General features: G+C 46.5%; 2 protein-coding genes across 3 annotated transcripts in view; one reads left to right on the top strand and one right to left on the bottom strand.

Annotated features, from left to right (window-relative positions):
• LOC117190510 (exostosin-1-like) overlaps positions 1 to 23188 on the top strand; it is a 253608-nt gene extending 230420 nt beyond the window's left edge. The window contains exons 6-10 of the mRNA XM_033395576.1: positions 21449 to 21552; positions 21610 to 21760; positions 21826 to 22161; positions 22228 to 22544; positions 22615 to 23188. Of these exons, the coding sequence (XP_033251467.1) occupies positions 21449 to 21552; positions 21610 to 21760; positions 21826 to 22161; positions 22228 to 22544; positions 22615 to 22723 (1017 nt within the window). The 3' untranslated portion in view covers positions 22724 to 23188. The remainder of the gene's footprint in view (positions 1 to 21448; positions 21553 to 21609; positions 21761 to 21825; positions 22162 to 22227; positions 22545 to 22614) is intronic.
• The window catches only part of LOC117190511 (lamin-C-like), a 128072-nt gene that overhangs the window by 25206 nt on the left and 77933 nt on the right, over positions 1 to 24933 (bottom strand). The window lies entirely within an intron of this gene.

Raw genomic sequence — 24933 nt, 5'->3', positions numbered from 1 at the left:
TGTGGATGCCACAGATTTTCGTCCTTTGTGGGGGCGGAAGTGGGCGGGACGAAGTTTTGAAATATTTTTGTAGCAGTGACATATCACAGAAGTCTGGGTCCAAAACATCGTTGCTCCAGCTCTTATAGTCTTTGAGCACTAGGCGCTGAAGGGGACGTACAGACGGACGGACGGACAGACGGACAGACAGACAGGGCTCAATCGACTCGGCTATTGATGCTGGTCAAGAATATATATACTTTATGGAGTCGGAAACGATTCCTTCTGGACGTTACACACATCCACTTTTACCACAAATCTAATATACCCCAATACTCATTTTGAGTATCGGGTATAACAACATGGTCCCAGCAAGAACGGACTATCAAGTTCCAATGGAGCACACGGAGACTCCATTCAGCATAATCATCCCTCATAGAGACGATTGGCTCGAGGGACTCCCCGGCCCAGACGGGGCCATAAGCATCTTCACGGATGGCTCAAAACTGGACGGCAGGGTTGGAGGAGGAATCTACTCTGAACAACTTAACATAAGGCAATCTTTCAGGCTTCCGGATCACTGTAGCGTCTTCCAAGCGGAAGTTACAGCAATCAGGGAGGCTCTGTACTGCCTTCACACGGTTACCACCACGGCAACCAATCTAAACATCTACAGCGACAGCCAAGCTGCGATCAGATCACTTAACGCGATCTCCTCGAACTCGGCTACTGTGGCGAAGTGCCGCAGATCTCTTCACGAGATGGCTCAGCAATTTGCTATCAGCCTTATATGGGTCCCGGGAAACCCGGATATCGAGGGCAACTGAATAGCGGACGAGCTGGCCAGATCTGGCACTATAACCCCCCTTCTCCAAGATAAGGAGGATATCTCTATGCCTATGGCCACCTGCAAGCTCATCATAAAGGAGCAGTACACGCGACTGATAGACAACAAGTGGCAAATAGGGCCACGTTGTCGCACAGCTCGGCAAACATGGCCGACCATAGATAAGAAGCGCACCTCAGAGCTCTGCAAACTAGGCAGGGAAAGGTGCAGCGCAGTCATACGTTCCCTCACAGGACACTGGCTAGTAGGCACCCACGCAAACAGGCTGGGTGCCCCATACAATGATTTCTGCCGCAGCTGCAGAGACGAGGACGAGGAGGAAACAGTGGAACACCTGTTCTGTTCCTGTCCAGCTCTCAGCAGAAGGAGGCTGCATCACTTGGGCTCTGCCTTTCTGAACGACATCTCGGAGATGTCCACGCTATGTCCCAGAAAGATCGTCAACTTTATAAGGGCATCTGGATGGGACAACTGTTGACATGAAGTCTCATCTGCAGGGAGGGAATGATACCAAGCGGTATCAGAACGGGCCGAAACCGGCCTAAGTGTGCTGGGCTCCGAGAGAGCTTGGCGGCCGTCTCTACCTAACCTAACCTAACCTTCCTCTTCGTTCCCTTCAACCACAAAGGGTTGCCGGCAGTGAATGTGTTTGTGGTGTGATTAGTATTTTGTTGGTTTCTGCTTTTGGTTTCTATTTGCGGCTCCAGCAAACACAAACAGCTGTACATCAAAGACAAAAATGCGAATAGAAAGGCGAAGCAGAGGAGGCGAAGAAAGCGAAACAATAATAACAATAAAGCCAAAAGGTGAGAGCAGTCGACTGGCAGACAGAGAGAGAGAGCGAGCACACATTCGTGTTGTTATTTTTATACCCGATACTCAAAACGAGGGGGAACGTTGTGAGTTGCTGCGGAGACCGCATCTCTACAGTTATACCCGATACTAAGTCAGTATGGCTCTCCTCCGGCAGACGCCGTTAATATTAAACGACACGACAAGGAGTGCGTGCGAGAGAGACAGAAAATCAGTCTGAGCGTGACGTCGGGGGCTGCGTAGCCAGTGCAAATTGATTTGTTCATTTTGGCTATAAAAATAATCTGATCTGATCCAGATTCAGCAATCTGATATATATGATCATTATCTATGATTCTGCGTTTTTAGTTTTCTCGAATGTGCAATATTGTGGATGCAACAGATTTTCGTCCTTTGTGGGGGCGGAAGGGGGTGGGGTAAAATTTTGAGATACACGTTTTATAGTCAGATCTAACTGGAGTGCAACTACCAAATTTGGTTACTCTAGCCTTAATAGTCTCTGAGATTTTTGAATATCCCCAGATTTTCGTCCTTTGCGTGGGCGGAAGGGGGTGTGGCGAAATTTTGAAACAAACTCGTCTCGGTCCGATATATTAGGAGTGTGGTTTGGTTGCTCTAGCTTTTGTGGTCTCTGAGATCTAGGCGCTAATGTTTTACTCTAAGCAAAGCCGCCTATGCTACGTGTGTGTTAGAGAGAGACAGGGCGAGAAAAAATGAAATTGTTTTCTTGATGCTGGCTATAATAATAATACGATCCAATTCAGATTCCGCAGTCTTAAAGATATGGTCATTCTCTACAATTCTACGTTTTTGGTTTTCTCATATCTTTAAAATTGTGGATGCCACAGATTTTCGTCCTTTGTGGGGGCGGAAGTGGGCGGGGCGAAGTTTTGAAATATTTTTGTAGCAGTGACATATCACAGAAGTCTGGATCCAAAACATCGTTGCTATAGCTCTTATAGTCTTTGAGCACTAGGCGCTGAAGGGGACGGACAGACGGACGGACGGACGGACAGACGGACAGACAGACAGGGCTCAATCGACTCGGTATCGGGCTCAGTATCGGGTATAAAAATAAGCAGGAATGCTTTCTTTTGTTACTATCTGTGCTCTTTCTCGTTTCCCATACATTTGCATTCAATTTAAGCATAATTAATGGCCCTAATAGCGATAGTGCCGCACGTGAATTGACCACAATCAAAGACTATACAATACCAAGATGTCGCATGAGCGACCAAAAAGCTGTAATATGGCGGGTCCTAACGTTAGGACCCAAAAGGCCCGAGGGAGCGCGCGGGGTTTCAATTCCCTTTTCGTCTGTACTTCGTCTCTACCGCGACCCCGCTGCCCATCGGTTTCGTCTGTTCGGCAACAGCACCGTCGAAGCGGTGGTCGCGGATCGCCGATGCCTTTGGAGCGGCACAGTGGGACCTTTGGCCGTCTCAGCTTGCTAAATTAGTTAGTTAGTCAATAAATATTTGCACACTGAAAAAATGTTAAACTTTGAGTGCTTATATCTCCTAAACTAAAACTATCTTGGAAATTCGATTGGAAAATTCTCTATTAGATGCGTACATTAAATTTATCTAAAGCACTCATACAATTTTTTGACTATTTCGGCTGAGTCCCCACTGTGCCGCGCCAAAGACATCAGCGACCGCTTTGCCCTACGGTTTCGGCACGCAGCACTGACATGCTTTCAGTGCGCTTGTGTGTGAAGCTAAAAGCCGTATATGCTGCGGGCGAAACCGGTTTATGGCCGTGCCGACCTAGGACATACACACATATACACAACTACAAGCATATTTCTGGGTTGGCTCGAGCTCGTGCTGACCGAGGCATTGACGAAGCCGAGTAGCACTTCGGAGGCGAAGGTAGCGTAAAAGAGCCCGTACCATGAAGCGTCAAACGAAAATTGAAACGAGGGGGAACGTTGTGAGTTGCTGCGGACACCGCAACTCTACGGTTATACCCGATACTAAGTCAGTATGGCTCTCCTCCGGCAGACGCCGCTAATATTAAACGACACGACAAAGAGTGCGTGCGAGAGAGACAGAAAATCAGTCTGAGCGTGACGTCGGGCGCTGCGTAGCCACTGAAAATTGATTTCTTGCTTTTGGCTACAAAAATGATCCGATCTGATCCAGATTCAGCAATCTGATAGATATGGTCATTATCTATGATTCTGCGTTTTTAGTTTTCTCGAATGTGCAATATTGTGGATGCAACAGATTTTCGTCCTTTGTGTGGCGGAAGGGGGTGGGGCGAAATTTTGAGATACACGTTTTATAGTTAGATCTAACAGGAGTACGGATAACAAATTTGGTTACTCTAGCCTTAATAGTCTCTGAGATTTTTGAATATCCCCAGATTTTCGTCCTTTGCGGGGGCGGAAGGGGGTGTGGCGAAATTTTGAAACAAACTCGTCTCGGTCCGATATATTAGGAGTGTGGATACCAAAATTTGGTTATTCTAGCTTTTGTAGTCTCTGAGATCTAGGCGCTAATGTTTTACTCTAAGCAAAGCCGCCTATGCTACGTGTGTGTTAGAGAGAGACAGGGCGAAAAAATTAAATTGTTTTCTTGATGCTGGCTATAATAATAATACGATCCAATTCAGATTCCGCAGTCTTAAAGATATGGTCATTCTCTACAATTCTACGTTTTTGGTTTTCTCATATCTTTAAAATTGTGGATGCCACAGAGTTTCGTCCTTTGTGGGGGCGGAAGTGGGCGGGTCGAAGTTTTGAAATATTTTTGTAGCAGTGACATATCACAGAAGTCTGGATCCAAAACATCGTTGCTCTAGCTTTTATAGTCTTTGAGCACTAGGCGCTGAAGGGGACGGACAGACGGACAGACGGACGGACGGACAGACGGACAGACAGACATGGCTCAATCGACTCGGCTATTGATGCTGATCAAGAATATATATACTTTATGGGGTCGGAAACGATTCCTTCTGGACGTTACACACATCCACTTTTACCACAAATCTAATATACCCCAATACTCATTTTGAGTATCGGGTATAAAAGCATTTGTTCCTCATGCGACATCTTGGTATTTCATAGTCTTTGCCACAATGCACTCCCACATCATCAATTCCACTCCATTTGGCCAGAATGGACTATATCAAAGACTATAAGAGCTAGAGCAACGATGTTTTGGATCCAGACTTCTGTGATTTGTCACTGCTACAAAAATATTTCAAAACTTAGCCCCGCCCACTTCCGCCCCCACAAAGGGCGAAAATCTGTGGCATCCACAATTTTAAAGATACGAGAAAACCAAAAACTCAGAATCGTAGAGAATGACCATATCTTTTAGACTGCAGAATCTGAATTGGATCGTATTATTATTATAGCCAGCATCAAGAAAACAATTTCATTTTTTCTCGCCCTGTCTCTCTCTAACACACACGTAGCATAGGCGGCTTTGCTTAGAGTAAAACATTAGCGCCTAGATCTCAGAGACTACAAAAGCTAGAGCAACCAAATTTGGTATCCACACTCCAAATATATCGGACCGAGACGAGTTTGTTTCAAAATTTCGCCACACCCCCTTCCGCCCCCGCAAAGAACGAAAACCTGGGGATATTCAAAAATCTCAGAGACTATAAAGGCTAGAGTAACCAAATTTGGTATCCGCACTCCTGTTAGATCTTACTATAAAACGTGTATCTCAAAGTTTCGCCCCACCCCCTTCCGCCCACACAAAGGACGAAAACCTGTTGCATCCACAATATTGCAGATACGAGAAAACTAAAAATCATAGATAATGACCATATCTATCCGGTTGCTGAATTTGGATCAGATCGGATAATTTTTATAGCCAAAAGGAACAAATCAATTTTCAGTGGCTACGCAGCGCCCGACGTCACGCTCAGACTGATTTTCTGTCTCTCTCGCACGCACTCTTTGTCGTGTTGTTTAATATTAGCGGCGTCTGCCGGAGGAGAGCCATACTGACTTAGTATCGGGTATAACTGTAGAGTTGCGGTGTCCGCAGCAACTCACAACGTTCCCCCTCGTTTCAGCTTATAATTATGTATGATTCCCCAGTGCTTTTTCGAGAGCTAATTAGATTTAATTAATGTGCCCCAAAACGCCAGAGTGCCCGAGCCTAAACCGATGTTAAATTGGTTTTCTTCCCTGGGTTTCTCTCCCCTCCCAAGTATTCTTTGACGACTTCTGTTTCGTTTTACGCGTGTTTTGTCTTCGCATTCGGATTCCTTCATTCCATTCCACATTGCCAAAGTATTTCTATTTCTGTTGTTCTACGTCAATTTGTCGCTTGACGAATTACGTGGGGGGATTACGATTACAAATTGATAAGAATTATTCCAGTGCCCCTGTGAGAAATGGTCTTATTAAACGGATCTTTTAATTATAAATTAGAATGTGGAAAATTTTGCAGCTTGTATTCTTTTCTTTTAAAGCTTCCTGATTCCTGTTCAATATATGACCTAGATTCCAGTACCCTTTAAGCCTTGACTTTTAGATGGTTTTGAAAAGCACCTTTAAGACTCTTATTTCTTTCCATTTTCCACAACTTTTCCACACCAAACTCTTTATAATTCCAAACGAATATTAAAGATGCACATCAATTTCCATTAAAGGAGCTGTATAGAGGGTATTTCATTCAGAATGAGTTTCGATAAACGAAACAATGACAAATAAATAAACAGAGATTCCCCCCTGGGGTGCTGTTTGTCTGTTGATTTCAGCCAACTTTTAGCATAAATATTTATACAGTATTTATTTGCTTTTATTTGCGTTTTGTTACATTTGTTTGTCATACTTTGTATCTTTGTATGTCGCCCCAAAACCTATTAATGCTGGCAATATGCAGGAAAATATTCTCACAAACTGAAAAACAAAATTTAAGTCTTCCCTCTTGCCTCCCTCTTTGCATTTGCCCATCTATCGCTCGCTCGTTCGCACTGTACTCGAAACATGTTTGACTTTTGCTGTATTTTTTGTTGGGTTTTATTTTCGTGTTGTTTAACGAATTTGTCAAAGCGGCTTTACAACTTCAACTCCGTGTCGCTGCTGCTGCTTCGGTGCTGCTGCTGCTGCTTCGGTGCTGTTGCTGCTGCTTCGGTGCTGCTGCTGCTGCTTCGGTGCTGCTGCTGCTGTTCATTATTTTCGATGTTCGGAGCAAAAGTAGAAGCGCGAAGACAGGGACGACTGAGACGACAGCGACGAACGAAACGAAGTTTGCCAACAGTGATGACATCATCGTCAGCTTAAATTTTCTTGAAGTCATGGCAAATGACGCTATAACGCTGTTAGACGAATGAACTCCAACAGTTCCAAAAATAAAAAATAAAAGAATTAAGCGAACGACCGGGAATATGCTGATGAGTGGCCTCTAATCAAAAGTATCAATTCACTTTGTAAAGTTTTTAGAATATATAATTTTAGTGAAAATTAAATATTCCATGAATTCTTGTGTGTACCATGTACTGAATACTCACTGAATATTTAAAAATTTTTGGCAAAAATAAATTGCCCAACTTTAATCTATGGACACATACACATGTACATATGTACATACATACATATGTACATGTTTATGTTATAATGAACAAAATCCTATCCAACTCCTTTTTTCAGTTAATCCCAGCAATCCCTTATAATTATAATGGAGGATTAGATGATGAAACATAGGGAATGAAGCACTAAAAACTCTTAATATTATACATCAATCGAGTCGATGTTCGGGAACCCAAATCCTCAGAAATCTTTTATTCGAATCGGATAACAATTTTTATAGGAATATGGGAACGATATACCAGATCTGGCTTTTGCTCTTTGTGGAGATAATGTTTTTTATCCCCAATCGGCCGACTAATTATTTCGAATTAAATAAAACTCGGCGCAGAAATAAAATTACGATATGTTCTTTAATGCGTGACATCCAAATTGCAAGTGTGGCTTGCCTGCCCTTTACATTGCGGCTCCGATCGCTAAGCGCAGCTTCGCTCGGCCGACGTCGGTAGGCAGACGCAAAGCGGAGATAGCGAAGAGCGAGCTGGCAGAGAGCGTTTAACAGGGCAAGCAAGCGCAGAGCTTTAACAAACAAATGAGTGACATAGACATAAGTAACAAACAAAATAAGCGGCTGAGGGCCAAGAATTAGGTGCTATTTGGCAAGCAGCTAATCGGCTGGGTTCTGCTCCGGACATTCACCCCCCGTTGGAAGGCAAAGGCTTTCAACAGATCCATCCTGAAGGGGCAGAACCGCTATTTTTCCAACGGCCCTCTTGAAAAGGCCTTTTTGAGTGCGGATGACGGCTACTCTGATGGTTCCATCTTTTCCTGGGATGACGCTCTCAATGCGGCCAAGCGGCCACCTTAATGGTGGCAGCGTTTCCTCCTTGATCATGACGAGCGCTCCTAGCTTGATGTTTGGAGACGATGACCGCCACTTGCTCCGCTCCTGAAGAATCGAAAGATACGCCGTGCTCCATTTTCTCCAAAACGCCTGCTTCATTTGACACAGCCGCTGCCATCGACTAAGTAGGTTGACCCGGAGATGCGCCACATCTGGCTCGTCGAATGCAGCTTTCGGGGCTCCATTGAGAAAGTGGTTTGGCGTGAGCACATCTAGATCATCGGGACTTTCTGTAATTGCATAAAGCGGACGGGAATTTAACAAAGCAGAGATTTCACAAGCCAAGGTCTGAATTTCAGCAAGAGTAAGAATGTAGGTCCCGACGATGCGACGAAAATTATATTTAGCTGCTTTAACAGCCGCCTCCCACAAACCCCCAAAATGAGGTGAGCGAGGGGGGATGAATTTCCAGTCGATTCCACTAGAAACGCAGAGATGTGACACAGCCGACGTATGAGGATCGCTGAGGAACATTTGCCGAGGCTCCAAAAGCTCATTTTTTGCTCCTACAAAATTTGTAGCGTTGTCTGACCAGATGATTCGAGGTTTGGGACGTAGACTTATAAAACGCCTTAATGCTGCCAGAAAGGATTCTGTAGATAGATCCCGAATGACTTCCAAATGAGTTGCTTTGGTGCTAAAGCATACGAAGACAGCGATGTAACATTTGATAGGAGGCCTGCTTCTGACTTCCGACTTGTGATAAAAGGGTCCGCAAAAATCAACGCCCGTTGTGTGGAATGCTGGATTAGTCCTTACGCGATCCGCAGGCAAGTTTCCCATGATATGTTCCCTCAGCACTGGCTTCAAACGAAAGCATCTAACACAATTGCGAATGATTCCCGCAACATATTTGCGTCCACCAATAGGCCAGAATTTTTGCCGAAGCAGTCCGAGCAATCCTTGAGCTCCTGCGTGGAGAAACCTTTCGTAAAAGAAGATAATAATAGAGAGAGTGACAGGATGTCCCTTAGGAAGCAGGATCGGGTGCTTCGCGTCGTAGCCCAATTCGGCATTTTGGAGGCGGCCTCCAACACGCAGCAATCCAAAGCTATCCAGAAATGGATTCAGTGAGGCCATCGTGCTTTTTGGGGGTAGGGCCTGTTTGCTGGCGACGGCCCTTATCTCTTCCGAAAATTGTTGCTGCTGTATTGCCCTTATGAGCAAATGCGTACCATTTTTGATGTCGATTACGGTAAGTTGACCCTTCGACCGCGCTATGCCTTTGTCCTTGAGAATGTAGAATCGATATATGTAAGCAAAGACGCGCTGCATGGATCCGAATGAGTTTTGAAATTTGCAATCGTACGATACATCCCTTTCGTTTGAAACAACCAATGCTGCATGACGACGTTCTGGTACATCGGTCGGAAATTGCAAGCCTGCAGGCCACTCTGAGCTCTCAAGACGCAAGAATGGTGGTCTAGAGATCCAAAGGCTGCTATCCATTAGTTCAGCGGGCGTGGATCCACGTGAATTGATGTCGGCAGGATTCAACTTTGTGGGCACGTGATGCCAAGTCATTCCAGCGGTGAGCTCCTAAATCCGCTGAACTCGATTAGAAACAAATATATTAAAATTCAATGGTGATTCTCGAATCCAGGCAAGGGCTATGGAAGAATCCGACCAGCAATGTATGTAAGATTAATAATAATGTATCGTTTATTAAAAGTGTTTTTCGAAAAAGAGTACAAAGTGTATGATTTAAGATGTGCAATTAATGAGTCTGTTCTTCCGACTTTTTGTTCAACTTTCTGCTTCTACTTCCAACAACCGACTCCCGTATCGATAACCCCTTATCGGTTAGGTCTTTTAAACATCGGTTAAGTCTGGTTATATCGGTTAGGTCTTATCGATGGTATCTTAAGTTCAAATGTTAATTTAGATGGGATAGTGCTAACTGCTTGATACACTGTCCTTTACATTCGGCCCTCCTGCTCATCTTCATCTGTCCCAGATGATAATATATCATCGTTCTCTGAGACAAAACGCCATAGCTTCATATTGTCACTGCTCGTTGCTGTGATATTTGGCCCCTCGACTTGAGCAACCTTTCTGACGTCGTAGCGACCGTTCCTCTTTACCTTGGTGACTTCATATGGGCCTAGATACTCGCTGGCCAACTTGCGTCCTGCGACGAACTGCGTCCTCTTGATCGCGACCATGTCTCCTAGTCTGTAGCCGTGCTCAGGTCGTCGTTTTTTATCATAATAGCGCATGTACACCTCTTGCGCCTTCTCAATGTTTTGTTTCGCTTGGTCACGCAGCTCTTGGCGCTCGTTGCTAAACTGCGTAACCAACTCCTCGTTGAGCACCTCCAATAGTCGACTTTCAGCTTGTCTGTGCATCTTTGTCCCAAACATGACCTCGAATGGCGACGACTTCAACGTAGAATGCGCATGCGAATTAATCGCCATCTGGACCTGTGGCACATGCTTGTACCACTTCGTTGACTCCTGAGCTGAGAGCTTTGCGATGATACCCAAAATTGAACGGTTCACCCGCTCAATCTGACCGTTGCCTCTCGCCACACCTGTCGTTGTACACACATGTTCGACTTTGTTCTCGTTGAGAAACTCGCTGAATGCGTTGGATGTAAACGCTGCTCCTCTGTCGCTGACTATGCGCTTGGGAAAACCAAACACAAATGACCAATCGCTCAGCCTCTTCACAACTTCTTCGTGACCTGTTGACTTAGTTGGAAACAGCCACACAAACTTGGAGAATGCATCTACCACAGCAAAAATGTACTTGTATTGCTTGGCTGTCGCATCCATTGGTCCCAAATGATCAACGTGCAGCGTGTATAGTGGTGTGTCACCCTTGTCAATGCAATGAAGATAGCCTTCTTGTTTGCCCAAATTTTTGCTGAAAATTATACAACTGATACAATTAGTAATCAACTTATTTACTTTCCGTTCAAGGTGCGGAATCCAGTATTGCTGCTGAACTGAGTGCATTGTCTTCGCTGTGGAGAAATGACCAACTTCATGCGATTCTTGAATGATTTCCCTTTCCATCAGCCTTGGAACCACCAATACGTCATTGCCATTTACAGATTTGAAGAGAAGACCTCCTTTAAGCTTGTAGTCTTGATATGGGTGCTGCTTCAGGATCTCAACTGTGGCTTTGATGAAATCGTCATCCTGCTGTGCTTTCTTTATCCGAGCTGTTAGCTCCGTCGTCACGAACATGCATGTCTGCGGAAAACGACTGAGACAGTCCACGTGTCTCATTCTGTCCCCTGGGCGGTGTACTGCTTTGAATGTAAAGTCCTCCATATACAGAATCCACTGGGAAACTTCTCTGAGTATATCTGCTTTCGTTGTTGTCTGCTTAAACGCCGCACAGTCAGTGGCAAGATCAAATTTGATCCCCAACAGGTAGTGACGAAACTTCTTGAGTGCGAGGTATGCAGCTTTGACCTCCAAATAGTAACTGTGACGTTTGGACTCGGCTTGTGTAGTCTTTTTACTCCAATAGTAAATCGGGTGGAAATTTCCATCAGACTGCTGCAACAGAACTGCTCCGAAACCTTCTTTGGATGCATCCGTGTGGAGTTCTGTTGGCGCCTCTCGTGAGTATAAATGTAATACAGGTGCGATTACAAGCAGATTCTTTAAGGTTTGTAGCGATTGTTGCTCTGCTTCGCCAATGTTGAAAACTGCTTCCTTCCTGAGTAGATTCGTGAGCGGCCGGGCAATTTGTGCATAGCCAGGGATGAACTTTCTGAAAAAGCCTGTGAGTCCCAGAAATGCTTGAACTGCTTTAATGTCTTTGGGCGTAGCAAACCGACTGACAGCTGCTGTCTTCTCTTTGCCGGGCCAGATTCTCCCGTCCTCAATGATATGGCCCAGAAAGCTAATGCGTGGCTGCATGAAGCTACATTTCTTCCACTTGATCTTTAGGCCAAACTGCGCAGCTGTCTTCAGGACCAACTTCGTCTTCCTCATGCATACCTCAGGCGACGCGGCGTAAACAATTATGTCGTCCATATAAAGCTGCATAATGTCAGAGTTGATTAATTCTTGAAAAATATAGCTTAAGAACCGAATGAACGCAGCTGGCGAGTTCTTGAATCCGAAAGGCGCTTTATTAAACTTGAATAATCCCTCCTTTGTGACGAAGGCCGTATACGACTTGCTTTGTTCTTCCACAGGCACATGGAAAAATCCGTTTTCAAGGTCCATTATGGTAAACCACTTAGCCGACTGCAGCTTTTCCAAGACTTCCTCCATGATCGGGACTGGGAAGCAGTCCAGCAATACCATGCTGTTTAACTTCCTGTAGTCTACGCAAACTCTAAGTGTACCATCTTTTTTCTTCACGACGACAACTCTGCTCGCTACATTTGAAGACGACTTGCGCACGATTCCTTGCTCGATCCATTCTTCGACTTTCTTCTTTACGGCACTGGCTTCGTCTGTTAATAAACGACTCGGTGAGTGAAGAAACGGCTTGATTACTACGTCGGGAACTATCTTCAGTTGGATTGGAGACTGCTTTGCAACTTCTGTGGCCATTTGGTAACTGTTTCTTATCATCTGTTCAACGTCTTTTCGATATTGCGGCGGAGCTACAAAGGATGACTCTTCAGTTACATTATATATAAGAGCATGCTCATCTGTTGACACAGGATCTGCGTCATGCTTCAAAAACGTGTATCCTTGCATATCAGCGACGAAACGGAACTTTTTAATGAAATCATGCCCCAAAAGTGCGTCGAAATCAATCTGGCTACTGGGGACTACTAAAAACTTCTGTGTGGTCTGCAACTTATCCACGGTAACTTCTGCATTAAAGTATCCAACAGGCTTTGTTGATATCTGACCCAGACCGCGCAACATAGTTGTGCACTTCAAAAGCTTAACGTTTTTCATGGTCTTCAACATACTCTCTTTGATTATGGTTACATCTGACCCTGTATCCACAAGACAGTCAACAACAATGCCGTTTATTTGAATTTTTTTCATGCGACTGCGATTCAAAATGACGCGAACTTTATTAACTTTATCTGCTTCATAAGGACAGTTACGCGAAATGTGACCATTCTGATTGCACTTAAAACACTTTGTTTCGGCTTTGCAGTCTTTGCGTTTGTGTTCTCCTGATCCACAGTTATAGCAATATTCTTTTTTACCGCTTTGCCCACTTTGCTGCTTGAAACTCGTTTTATGCTGTTCGTTATTGCCCTTCTTCTCCGATATGTTCAAACGATCATAGATACAAGCAACTCTTCTTTCAAGGCCCTGAAGGTCTTACAGCGATACATGGCATACTTATACTCGTTTCTTATGTCCAGACCGTTCACAATATGGCTTATAACAGCCGCGTGTTCAACATGTCCGACTGCTGCTATTTTTCTCATCTGCAGCAAGTACTCGTGCATCGACTCACTACTCTTCCTCTTTCTTTCTTGCAGCAGCTTATGAATGTCTGCACTGAATTCATCCAATAATACGTTCTTGAGTTCCTCATAGGTGCACACGCATTCAGCTTCAAGGAAAAGCTTAGCTGCACCGGTCATTTTTCCTCTGGCCTGCACATACTTTTGCTTTTCAGTAAGCTCATATGCGTCGGCATTTTTTTCGAATATCTCAAACCATTTTTCTATGGGAACCGATTTTCCATCACAATCGCTCACAACTTTTGTAAAATTATCTGGAGCGATCTTCATTTCTCGTTGCTCATCGCAAAGCAGTTTCAAACTTAGCAACTTTATCATTTGATCAATCTTGTCATCAGTATTGTTTTCTGCATTTTCTAAATCTTCCATCTCGTTTGCACTCGGGCGCGACGTTCCTGGTACAGCTTCTTCCTTCTCTCTCTCTTTCCAGTGCAACGGCGGCGGTGTTTGCATCATTTTGCGGCTCTTTTCGACTTGTGTCTGTGTACCCGACGAGTGCTTGTCTTTTCTGTTTATAAGTGTGTATCACACACAACGTGTCTGTGTGTGTTTTTTCTGCTTGTGAACGTACTGCGCACGGACAAGGCGACGCTGCGGCGCGACAATGAATTTCACAATTTTCCAACCGAATTAAACGACCGATCTTTTATTAAACTCCTTGTCTACTGTTAGGCTCACAGAATTTGGATTGTTCAACTTAATGTTTATAGCCACCAACAACAACTTTACAACTTTATGTAGCTACAAACAACAACTTTAACAACTTTTCAACAATCCTCTTCTTGCATCAGCTTCTGCTTTCTTCTGTTTTTCTTTTTCACACACTCCGAGCTCTGTATTCGACGCGGACGAGCCCCCAAATGTAAGATTAATAATAATGTATCGTTTATTAAAAGTGTTTTTCGAAAAAGAGTACAAAGTGTATGATTTAAGATGTGCAATTAATGAGTCTGTTCTTCCGACTTTTTGTTCAACTTTCTGCTTCTACTTCCAACAACCGACTCCCGTATCGATAACCCCTTATTGGTTAGGTCTTTTAAACATCGGTTAAGTCTGGTTATATCGGTTAGGTCTTATCGATGGTATCTTTAGTTCAAATGTTAATTTAGATGGGATAGTGCTAACTGCTTGATACACTGTCCTTTACATGTATTTGGCATGGAGCTGATAATCCCTTAACTATGGTGGACACTAGTTCGGCTAATACGAGGGCAGCGGACAGCTCAAGCTTGGGGATAGTCATACTTTTCAAGGGCGCGACTCTGGATTTAGAGCATAAGAGATGACTTTGCACAATGCCAAGAGCTTCCGAAGGCATGTATACACAGGCGCCATATGCTGCTTGGCTCGCATCACAAAACGCGTGCATTTCTAATCTGGCTTGCTGCCGAAGCACGTAACGTGGAAACTTAAAGTTTTTAACCATCGACAGCTGCGAAGTCAGCTCAATCCAAGTCGTATGTAGATCCTGGGGCAGGCTTTCGTCCCAATTAAACTTTAGGTTTTCGTTCCATAGCGACTGCATAAATATTTTAGCTTTTGTGATGATGGGAGAGATGAGCCCTAGAGGATCGTAGAACCTAGCTAGTGTAGACAGGACCGAACGCTTCGATATTGGGCCTGCAGCGGTTCCGACGTGAGCGAAGCTAAACATAAGATTGTCCGTGGTGGGACCCCAAACTAGACCAAGCGCCTTGGTTACTTCAGTCCCGTCATGAAAGGTAAGGAACTTTTCGCGATCCGCCTCCGATACGCCTTCCAAAGCAGCGGGTTCATTGGAACACCATTTACGTATGGGAAAACATCCTTTCGAAAGTAGCTCCTTTACCTGCTGACGAATCTTGATGACAGAATCAATGCTGTCCCCTCCAGATATGAGATCATCGACATAGAAATCTCTTCGAACAACATCAACGCCAAGCGGAAAACGCAACTCTTCATCATTTGCCAATTGATGCATAGCACGAAAGCGGCAGGTTTGGTTCCGTAAGTAACAGTCTCCAACTTGAACACCTGAATCTCCTCCTTCGGGTCATTGCGCCATAGGATGCACTGCACGTGCGTATCGGGATGGGAAACGCGTACACAGCGGTACATTTTGCAGATATCGCCACACAAGGCGACTTTAAAAAAGCGGAAACGAAGCAGAGTTATCAGAATTTTAGGTTGGATGGTGGGTCCAGCCATTAGCGCATCATTCAGTGATACTCCAGACGCTGTTTTGGCAGATCCATCGAACACTACGCGTAATTTGGTGGTTGTACTATCCTGCTTGTGGACGCAATGGTGAGGCAATAAGTACTGCGGGAGGTCTGACTGCCGCGAAGCTGGCGACATGTGTCCTAAATCACGATACTCCTGGAGAAACTCCATATATTTTGCCTTAAGCTGTGCATTTTTTGCTAGCTTCCTCTCCAAATTGAGAAATCTACGTAGCGCCTGCTGATACGATTCTCCTAATTCCTCTAGACTGAATTTGGTTGGCAAACGCACGGAGTAAGCTCCGGACTCTAGGCGAATGCAGTTTGTGACGAAATGCTGTTCGCAATGAACATCTTCCTCCGAAATTGATGAGGGCGAAAAATCTCCATCGACTTCCCAAAACCGCCTTTCAATATCGCACAAATTAGTCTCGCAAGCGGAGATGACAGGGGGATCTTCAACGGCTGCTAGCGCCGTACGGGCTTTCTCAGAGTTTTTAATACTTCCTGACACTATCCAGCCAAGTTTCGTCTTCTGCAATGTTGGCAATTGGTCTGACAGTCGAATCTGTCCAACGCACATTAATTCGAAGAACAAACCAGCACCTATCAACAGATCGACGCGCTGGGGCTTGGCGAAATTAGGATCAGCCAGTTTTAGATTATTTGGCATTGGCCAATCCTTTGCGTCTAGGCCGAAGTTAGGCTGCATTCCTGTGATTGAGGCAGTGATAATTGCAGAGAGGAAACCGCGATAGCTTTCGTCTTGAGATTGCAGGACGATGTCCACAGCCTTGCTGGATGGTAGAATTGACTCTCCAATACCGGCGATTTGAACGTGAGACGGGTGAGGATCTAACTCCAGCCGATTGGCGAGTCTCGATGTTATAAAGTTAACCTGAGAAGCGGAATCTAAAATGGCACGACATGGAATAAGCGATCCAAAACGGCCCCTGACATATACGATTGCAGTAGCTAGCAGCACGTTTTGGCTAGGCAGAGATTTTTGACTCGAGGGGGAGTGCTAATATATTTTCTTGCTACTAGGGCACTTGCAGGATCATGCTGGGTCGATTCCGTGCTCGGCGACGGCAACTCAGCGTCAGCGCCCGACTGCATGTGGAGCAGTGTGTGATGCTTGGCTTGGCAATTTCTACATGCCCCTGACTTGCAGCGTTGCAATGAATGGCCTTTGTTGAGGCAGTTTAGACATAAATGGCGCTTCTTCACCTCCTTGTATCGAGAAAAAACAGGGAGATCTATAAATGCCTGGCATCGGGATATGTAGTGATCGGAGGATTTGCAATACTTGCATGTTGAGCTATTATGATCGTTAATGGAGGTGATTAGGGTGCTAGGTTTACTTTCTCCCACCTGCTGGCTAGGAATTGTTACCATAGCCGATCCCAAATTTTCCAGCATCCGACATCTTGCTTCCAAGAATGAGGCCATGCTTGACCACCGAGGCAATCCTGACGTCGGCAAGTTCTCTTCCCATTTCTCCTTGGTCTTGTGGTCCAATTTCGTGCCTGTGATGAAGATCAGCAACCCATCGGAAATCTCCTGCGGGGTCGCCAAGGTCTGAAGTGCACGCAAGTGCGAATTGATTTTGTCGCTGAGCGCGCGCAAGCCGATAGCTGAGCCCTTCTCCACCCCTTGCAGCCCGAAAATAGCCTTGACGTGTGCCTGAAAATGTAACAGTTTATTATCGAATCGCAACATTAGTAAATACAACGCCTTGTCGTAATTCTCCTCAGAAAGTTCCAAGGGACGAATCGTATCCAGCGCAGCACCATCTAGACATCCACGAAGATATTGGAGTTTTTCGATGATTGGTATACGATGGTCTTTGTGCACCATTGTCGAAAACATCGCGTGGAATTCTGGCCAATCCATGTAGCTCCCACCGAATCGCGGAAGCTGCAACTCGGGCATTCGAGAACGGCCTATACTATTATAGGCAAACAACGACGAATTCAGCCTGGACCTAACCTTGACATAAACATTCGAAAAGTCCAGCCGGGCATCATGGGCTAACTGCAGGAAATCCAGCCTTTCAAGGCTCGTTTGAGCGGCATCGAAATCCGCATTCATTCGCTCGATCTGCTCTAAGCGAGCTTGAAGTTCTGCCTCATCTAACCCGGCAAGCTCTTCCTTGGTGAGAAAGCGATCCATGGCCTTTAGTTGGCGCGCGATGGACTCGGCCTTGTGCTTGTAGAAATCTACATCACTCGGCATTGCTGCGTTCGCGACATTGGTAGGCTCAGGTGCTGCCATGTTGAGGTTTTAAAAGAGTCACTCAGCACGACCGAAAAAGACACGTATAAACGTGGGAACCGAAAGCAAAGGGATTACAGCTAATGCCTTTAGCTGAGCGGCTGTGCGAGCTGTCCGATTCCGCTTTGTACTCCGCTTGTGTGTATTAGTGAGTTCGCTGCACTGCCTACCGCACTGCACTGACCGAATTGTCGCGACAGAGAAATTAATAGCCCGCAATGCGTGTATGTAGGTGTATGTAAGTGTGTTTTAGCACCGAATTGTGCTTAACCGCCGAAAATTTGCTAGGGCTAACGAATGTCGATCGCGAATGATTATTAATTGACACTGCAACTCAGAGATCACGTCGGGGTCACCAAATTTTATGTGGAGATAATGTTTTTTATCCCCAATCGGCCGACTAATTATTTAGAATTAAATAAAACTCGGCGCAGAAATAAAATTACGATATGTTCTTTAATGCGTGACATCCAAATTGCAAGTGTGGCTTGCCTGCCCTTTACATTGCGGCTCCGATCGCTAAGCGCAGCTTCGCTCGGCCGACGTCGGTAGGCAGACGCAAAGCGGAGATAGCGAAGAGCGAGCTGGCAGAGAGCGTTTAGCAGGGCAAGCAAGCGCAGAGCTTTAACAAACAAATGAGTGACATAGACATAAGTAACAAACAAAATAAGCGGCTGAGGGCCAAGAATTAGGTGCTATTTGGCAAGCAGCTAATCGGCTGGGTTCTGCTCCGGACACTCTTAAATTTGATTTCATTTGATTTGCATGTTCTGCTGCAGATTCTTGGGAGCTGTATGGAAAATCTTGTTGGTACAGCATTTACATATCATTTTTGCAGCCACTCTCTGTTACTCTCTTTCTCTGACTCTCCTTTGGTACTTGCAAAAGTTAATTTCATGTTTATCTTCTGCCGAATTCACAACCAGAAGTCTGAAAGTGCCCTGGCCAAGGGGGAGTATTTTATATACATATGCAGCACCCCCACACACAAATTTTTTTTTTTTTTTTTTTTTTTTTTTCATGTGGAAAATTTGTATTTTATTGTAAACAAGTTTACTGCTACCTTTCGTGGCAACTTAATCTAGTTTTACATTTAAGGGGAAAAACAATTGATCACAGGAGATACATACTTAAACTTAATGTTACATATATGGAACACACACACACAAATGGCGGTGGGAAATGGCTGTACCCGAAAAGTATGCTAAGAAAAATAGCCGATACTCTTATTCCTACGGGAATGAAGAACAGAAACAGAAACGGAGTAGCATTACAAATATCTTCAAACAAGAACCTCAGATAGTAAATTTCCGAAGGCAAATTAATTCCAGAGAAACACTCCGCACCGCCAAATTCGATTGCTCTAATTCCTCGATGCCTGCGCAGAAACCTGATTTTAGTGGCGTTTTAATGTGTGGATGTGTGGATGCATCCACCTGTTTTATGTGCATACATTATCCGCTCCATTGGGTTTACGGTGCCCCAAAGCTGCATGTGTGTGTATGTGTGTGTGCAACTTAATCATCGCTCAACCACACCGCTGCAGCACTGATGCGAAACGGATATAAAGTCAATATACCCGTACAAATCCCGCACACATTGCCTTGGCACTCGTTAAGGACTGCCAAAAGGCGAATGTCTAAAATGTTGTGTTTATTTTGGAGAGGAATTCGAGGAGCAACTGCTGCTAAAGAATCGGCTGCTCGTGACATATGCAGCGATTCAAATCAGGGCAATATTTGCCATCATGCATCATGCGAGTTGGCCAGCTCTAAGCCAATTAAGTCCGCCTTGGTTGGCCAATTAAAATGTGGCCAAAAGAGACAGTCAGACAGCGAGAGAGATGGAGACACAGGCACTGCGCATAATTGAATCATAGGGAGGCGGACATTTCCTTCTACCTCGTGCACTCAATTATGCTGCAACGTCGACAGCCAGAGATTTACTTAATTATGTCGCAGGCTGGCAAACACAGATGCACACATACACCCACACATGCACAGGCACACACACTTAGCGCGAGAGGAAACCGTAAATAAAAACGCGCGACGCGGCGCGACGCGCTAGTTCTGCGTTTTCAATGCAAAAAAAAGGGCAGGGGGAGAGGGGAGGAACTGCAGAAAGCAGAAGGAAGGAGAGGGGCAAGTGTGTGCAGTGGGCTTTTGCGGGACGAAGTTTTAGATACCCTTTCAGGTCCGTTTGCAATGGGAAACATCGGAAGCATCGGCAAACGGGCACATGGGCCACGAATGAGACACGAATGAGTCACGAATCGAGACTGTTTGACCTAAAGGAGATATGAAGGAGATGTAACATGTCATACCTTATATCCTTATGACCGAATGAGACTGATGAACGTACCCTTACTCTGCTCTCCTTTACCCTTTACCCTGGATAAAAAGCGATGCGCTAAAGAAGGAATTATAATTACAAAATGTAAAGCAGGCACTTGAGACACGCGCCGCCCAGACAGACAAGGAGCCATTCGAGGGATCGTCAGCACCGACCCGACCCCACCCCACCCCACCCAACAGCGGCTCCATCGAAAGGTGCCACGTGGAATGTGGAATGTGCCTAACGAGCTTGGGCGCTGCAGACGGGGCAGCCAGCTGAGTTATGTGGCAGCTGATGAATGCAAACAAAGAATGCAAAGAATAAATCGAGAGAAAAAATGGGAAAAACACGCCAGAAACAAATAAACTAATGGCCCCCAGACCCATAGATTATAAAAAGGTAACCATTTCTCATGGGCCTGCTGAAGTTAAGTAACACTGAAATCTAGTTGAATCTTTAAGCTAACGATTGAGGATACTCTAAGGCGATTGCTCCACAAACCACATCACGCCCCAAGGGGAAGTCCTTTGCATAACACCCACTCCCTGGTGTTAAAGGGGGGTCAGGCTTTGCAATTATAATTCCATTCAACCCCGGCCACATGGAAGCCAAAGCCAAAGGCAAAGCCGATCCGGGCGGAGAGGGACTTCGAGCTGGGGCTCCTGTGCATAACTAATTTGGCACGGCATACTTTAAGGCGTAGCCGTGCATTGAGCGACAAATTAACGCGCCATTAATGACACGCGATGCTTGGCACTTGGAGCACTTGATGAGTGGCGAACGAACTTCCGCCCGTAGAGGCTGCCCTGCTCCTTCCGTTGCGCAGCGGAAGCTGCGGTAACGCCTCCTCCGAAGGACGAGGAGCAGCTGCGCCAAGCGGAAAATTAGGGAACAGCTCAGGCTCCGACTCCGGCTCAGGACCAGGCCCATTGAATTATCGCACTCAAGAGGGGACCACGAGATAGACCGCCAGACAGGCATACACAAACAGAGGAAGGAATAGAGTCATTTGGGATAGGCAGTCGAAAGGGGGGGACGCCATTCAAAACGCAATTGGAGTGCACTCCCAGTGCAGCTGCCTCTTTGCCACTCCACTCCACTGATTAGGCAATCAATTGGCAATCATCACTTGGGCATATTGCCATTAGCTCCATCCACTTACCCACTCCCCGTTTGCCTCTCATTGCAGATCATTCGCGAACGCCTGCCGGACCACCCCGTGCGCAGCAGCCTGGTGTGGAACAGCTCCCCCGGCGCCCTGCTCACGCTGCCCACCTTCGCCGACAGTTCCAGGTACGAGCCATATGCCTCCTCCATTCGAAAAATATAGTATCGATAATCCTCCAACAGATTCATGCCTTTCATGCTCAATTCGATGGGAGCGGAGCCGCGGCACAACTACACGGCCGTCATTTATGTGCAAATTGGAGCCGCCATGGGTCCCAATGCGGCGCTCTACAAGCTGGTCAAGACCATCACCAAGAGCCAGTTTGTGGATCGTGTAAGTATCCACCATAAGCCCACAGATTGGTAGCAAAGCTCTTCATGCACTCTCTCTCTCCTTAGATCCTTGTTCTGTGGGCGGCTGAGCGACCGTTGCCGTTGAAGAAACGTTGGCCCCCCACCTATCACATACCCCTGCATGTGGTGGCTCTGGGGGGCAACACTCGTATCGGGGCTGGGGCCGGGGCCGGGCCGACGGGCCAAACGACTAAGGAACGACCGAGCATATCACAACGCTTTGTGCCCTACGATGAGATACAGACGGACGCTGTGCTGTCGCTGGACGAGGACGCCATACTCAATACGGATGAACTGGACTTTGCCTATACCGTGTGGCGGGACTTTCCCGAGCGCATTGTGGGCTATCCGGCGAGGGCACACTTCTGGGATGACTCCAAGGTGAGCTGGAGCTGGAGTGGTGTGATGGAGTGACCAATAATCAAAACGCCAATACATCAATTGCAGAACGCTTGGGGCTACACGTCCAAGTGGACGAACTACTACTCGATTGTGCTGACGGGGGCGGCCTTCTACCACCGCTACTACAACTACTTGTACACGAACTGGCTGTCGTTGCTGCTACTAAAGACTGTACAGCAGTCCTCCAACTGCGAGGATATCCTAATGAACCTGCTGGTCTCGCATGTGACCAGAAAACCGCCGATTAAAGTGACGCAGCGCAAGGGCTACAAGGATCGGGAGACGGGCCGCTCCCCCTGGAACGATCCGGATCATTTCATACAGCGCCAGAGCTGTCTGAATGCCTTTGCAGCGGTCTTTGGGTGAGTCTCATCTCTGACGACGCCCGTACACTCATCTATGGATAGGATACTAATGTTTATGATTTTGCAGCTATATGCCGCTGATACGTTCCAATTTGCGTATGGATCCCATGCTGTACCGTGATCCAGTTTCCAATTTGCGCAAAAAATATCGTCAGATTGAGTTGGTTGGCAGCTAGCGTTATGTGAATTCTGGCAATAGCTACAAGCGTTAATAGTACTGAATACACCACACACACACAACAGACACACACACATACACACAAGCATAGCCATTTAGAAGAAATTAATGCTGTATGCAAAAAACTATGTTAATTATTATTAATAGCGAAACGAGAGACGAGACGAGACGAGAAGTTAGTTAGGATCCTCAGCGGCAGCAGTATGTATTGTGTGTGTAAGCATTCGACGCTGCAGTTATGCATGTGTATGTGTAATAGCAGTGTGTGTATATATAATAGGACTCTGAATACGATACGATTAGCCATGTATGTAGTTCTAAAACTGCCAGCGGCAGGTGCAGGCGCCGGAGCATGAGCAGCAGCAGTCGATTTTGCCATCGTTTTATGCTTATTTCAAATTAGCCAAACTGCTAGACAAGAACTTTTTCTATATGTGTATTATGTGTATAACTCCCTATCTATATCAATATCTTTTTTTTTTTTTTTTTTTTTTTTTTTTTTATTGGGAAAACAATTTATATTAATAAAATAACAATTATGGCTGGGAAGGGGGGGGGGGGGGGGGGGGGGGTGGGTCCGCTCCCGCGGGACTGCCGCTAGGCATTACTTCGCGGTGCGGGCTGTGGGGTCATCTTTCTGGCTTAGTTTGTCCGGCTTCGCTCCAGCCTGCGCAGCTCCTTGATCACGCTTGCTGCCATGTAGGCGACCGCGTTCCAAGATTGCTCATCGGCTAGCATCTGGTCGGTGAGGGTGTCCACACTCACTTCTGCAAGCGTCTCCCCTAGCCTCGTTCGTTCTTGCGAGAAGCGGGGGCATACAAAGAAGACGTGCTCTGCATCCTCGTCGACTACAGGCCCGCAGCAGCTGCAATACGGGTCGTCAGCATGCCTAAAGCGATGCAGGTACTGCTTGAAGCAGCCATGCCCCGTCAGCAGTTGGCCCAAATAATGGTCCATTTGGCCGTGCCTTCTTCGCAGCCATGGGCTAAGCTGGGGAAGGAGACGTCTGGTCCACCTCCCTTTTGCCGCTTGGTCCCAGCGCCGTTGCCACTGGGCTATAGTGCGCTCTCGCCGCTCGCTGGCTACCTCCACTCCGCTCTGCCCCTCAGCTGCCAGGAGATCCAGTGGGACCATGCCTGCCACAATAAGTGCGGCGTCTTCAGACACCGTCCGGAAGCAGCATGTAACCATCAGGGCACAGCGTCGGTATGCGCTTCTGCAGTCTCTGCTGTATGTGGAAACCATCATTGCTGGTGCCCACACTGCTGATCCATATAAGATTATGGAGGTGACCACCCCAGCGATGAGCTGCCTGCTACGCTGCCGTGGTCCCCCTGTATTGGCCATCATCCTGCTTATGGCCTCCGTTGCTGCAGTCGCTTTTGCGCTGGCGTATTCCAGGTGGGCCTTGAAGTTCAGCCTCTGGTCCATCATTACCCCTAGGTACTTTAGCGCAGGCTTGGTCCTGATGATCGTGCTACCGACTCTCACGCATGCCTGCTCGACCTTTTTTCTGCTGCTCATTAGCACAGCCTCCGTCTTCTTCTCCGCCAATGCTAGCCCGTTGGCTGCGAGCCAGGCCACTATCATCCCGACTGCTACGTTGGTTTTCTCCTCTACGTCTCTTACGTGTTTCGACACTGTCACCAGTGCTATGTCGTCGGCGAAGCCCACCAGGGTGCACCCTTCCGGTAATGTAAGCCGCCGGATATCGTCATACATCACGTTCCACAGTATCGGCCCTAGGACCGAGCCCTGTGGGACGCCTCCGGTGATTTGGTGATGTTCTGCTCCTTCTTCCGTGTCGTAGATCAGGACGCGGTCCGTGAAATAGCTTAGCAGAGTCCGTGTGATTTGCTCAGATATACCCCTCCTGGTCAGGGCCTCTAGGATGCTCTTCCAGCTGACAGAGTTGAAGGCGTTTCGTACGTCTAGTGTACATACTAGGCAGTACTTTTTGTCGCCTCCAGCCCATCGCGTTCCTGCCATGGCTTCCCTGGCAAGGTTTGTCACCATCTCGATGGCGTCAGTGGTGCTCCTCTGCTTGCGGAACCCGAATTGGAGGTCGGAAAGTCCGCGACGCTCAGCCATCCTCTCGAAAATCTTGCCCATGGTATCCAGCATGCACAGCGGCCGGTATGACGATGGGTCGTTGAGCTCTTTGCCTGGCTTGGGTATCAGAACCAGCCTTTGCCGTTTCCATGCTCG

This window comes from Drosophila miranda, assembly GCF_003369915.1.
Source record: "Drosophila miranda strain MSH22 chromosome Y unlocalized genomic scaffold, D.miranda_PacBio2.1 Contig_Y1_pilon, whole genome shotgun sequence".
Classification (NCBI taxonomy): domain Eukaryota; kingdom Metazoa; phylum Arthropoda; class Insecta; order Diptera; family Drosophilidae; genus Drosophila; species Drosophila miranda.
Note: the sequence above shows the minus strand (reverse complement) of the source record. Positions and strands in the feature narration are given on the sequence as shown.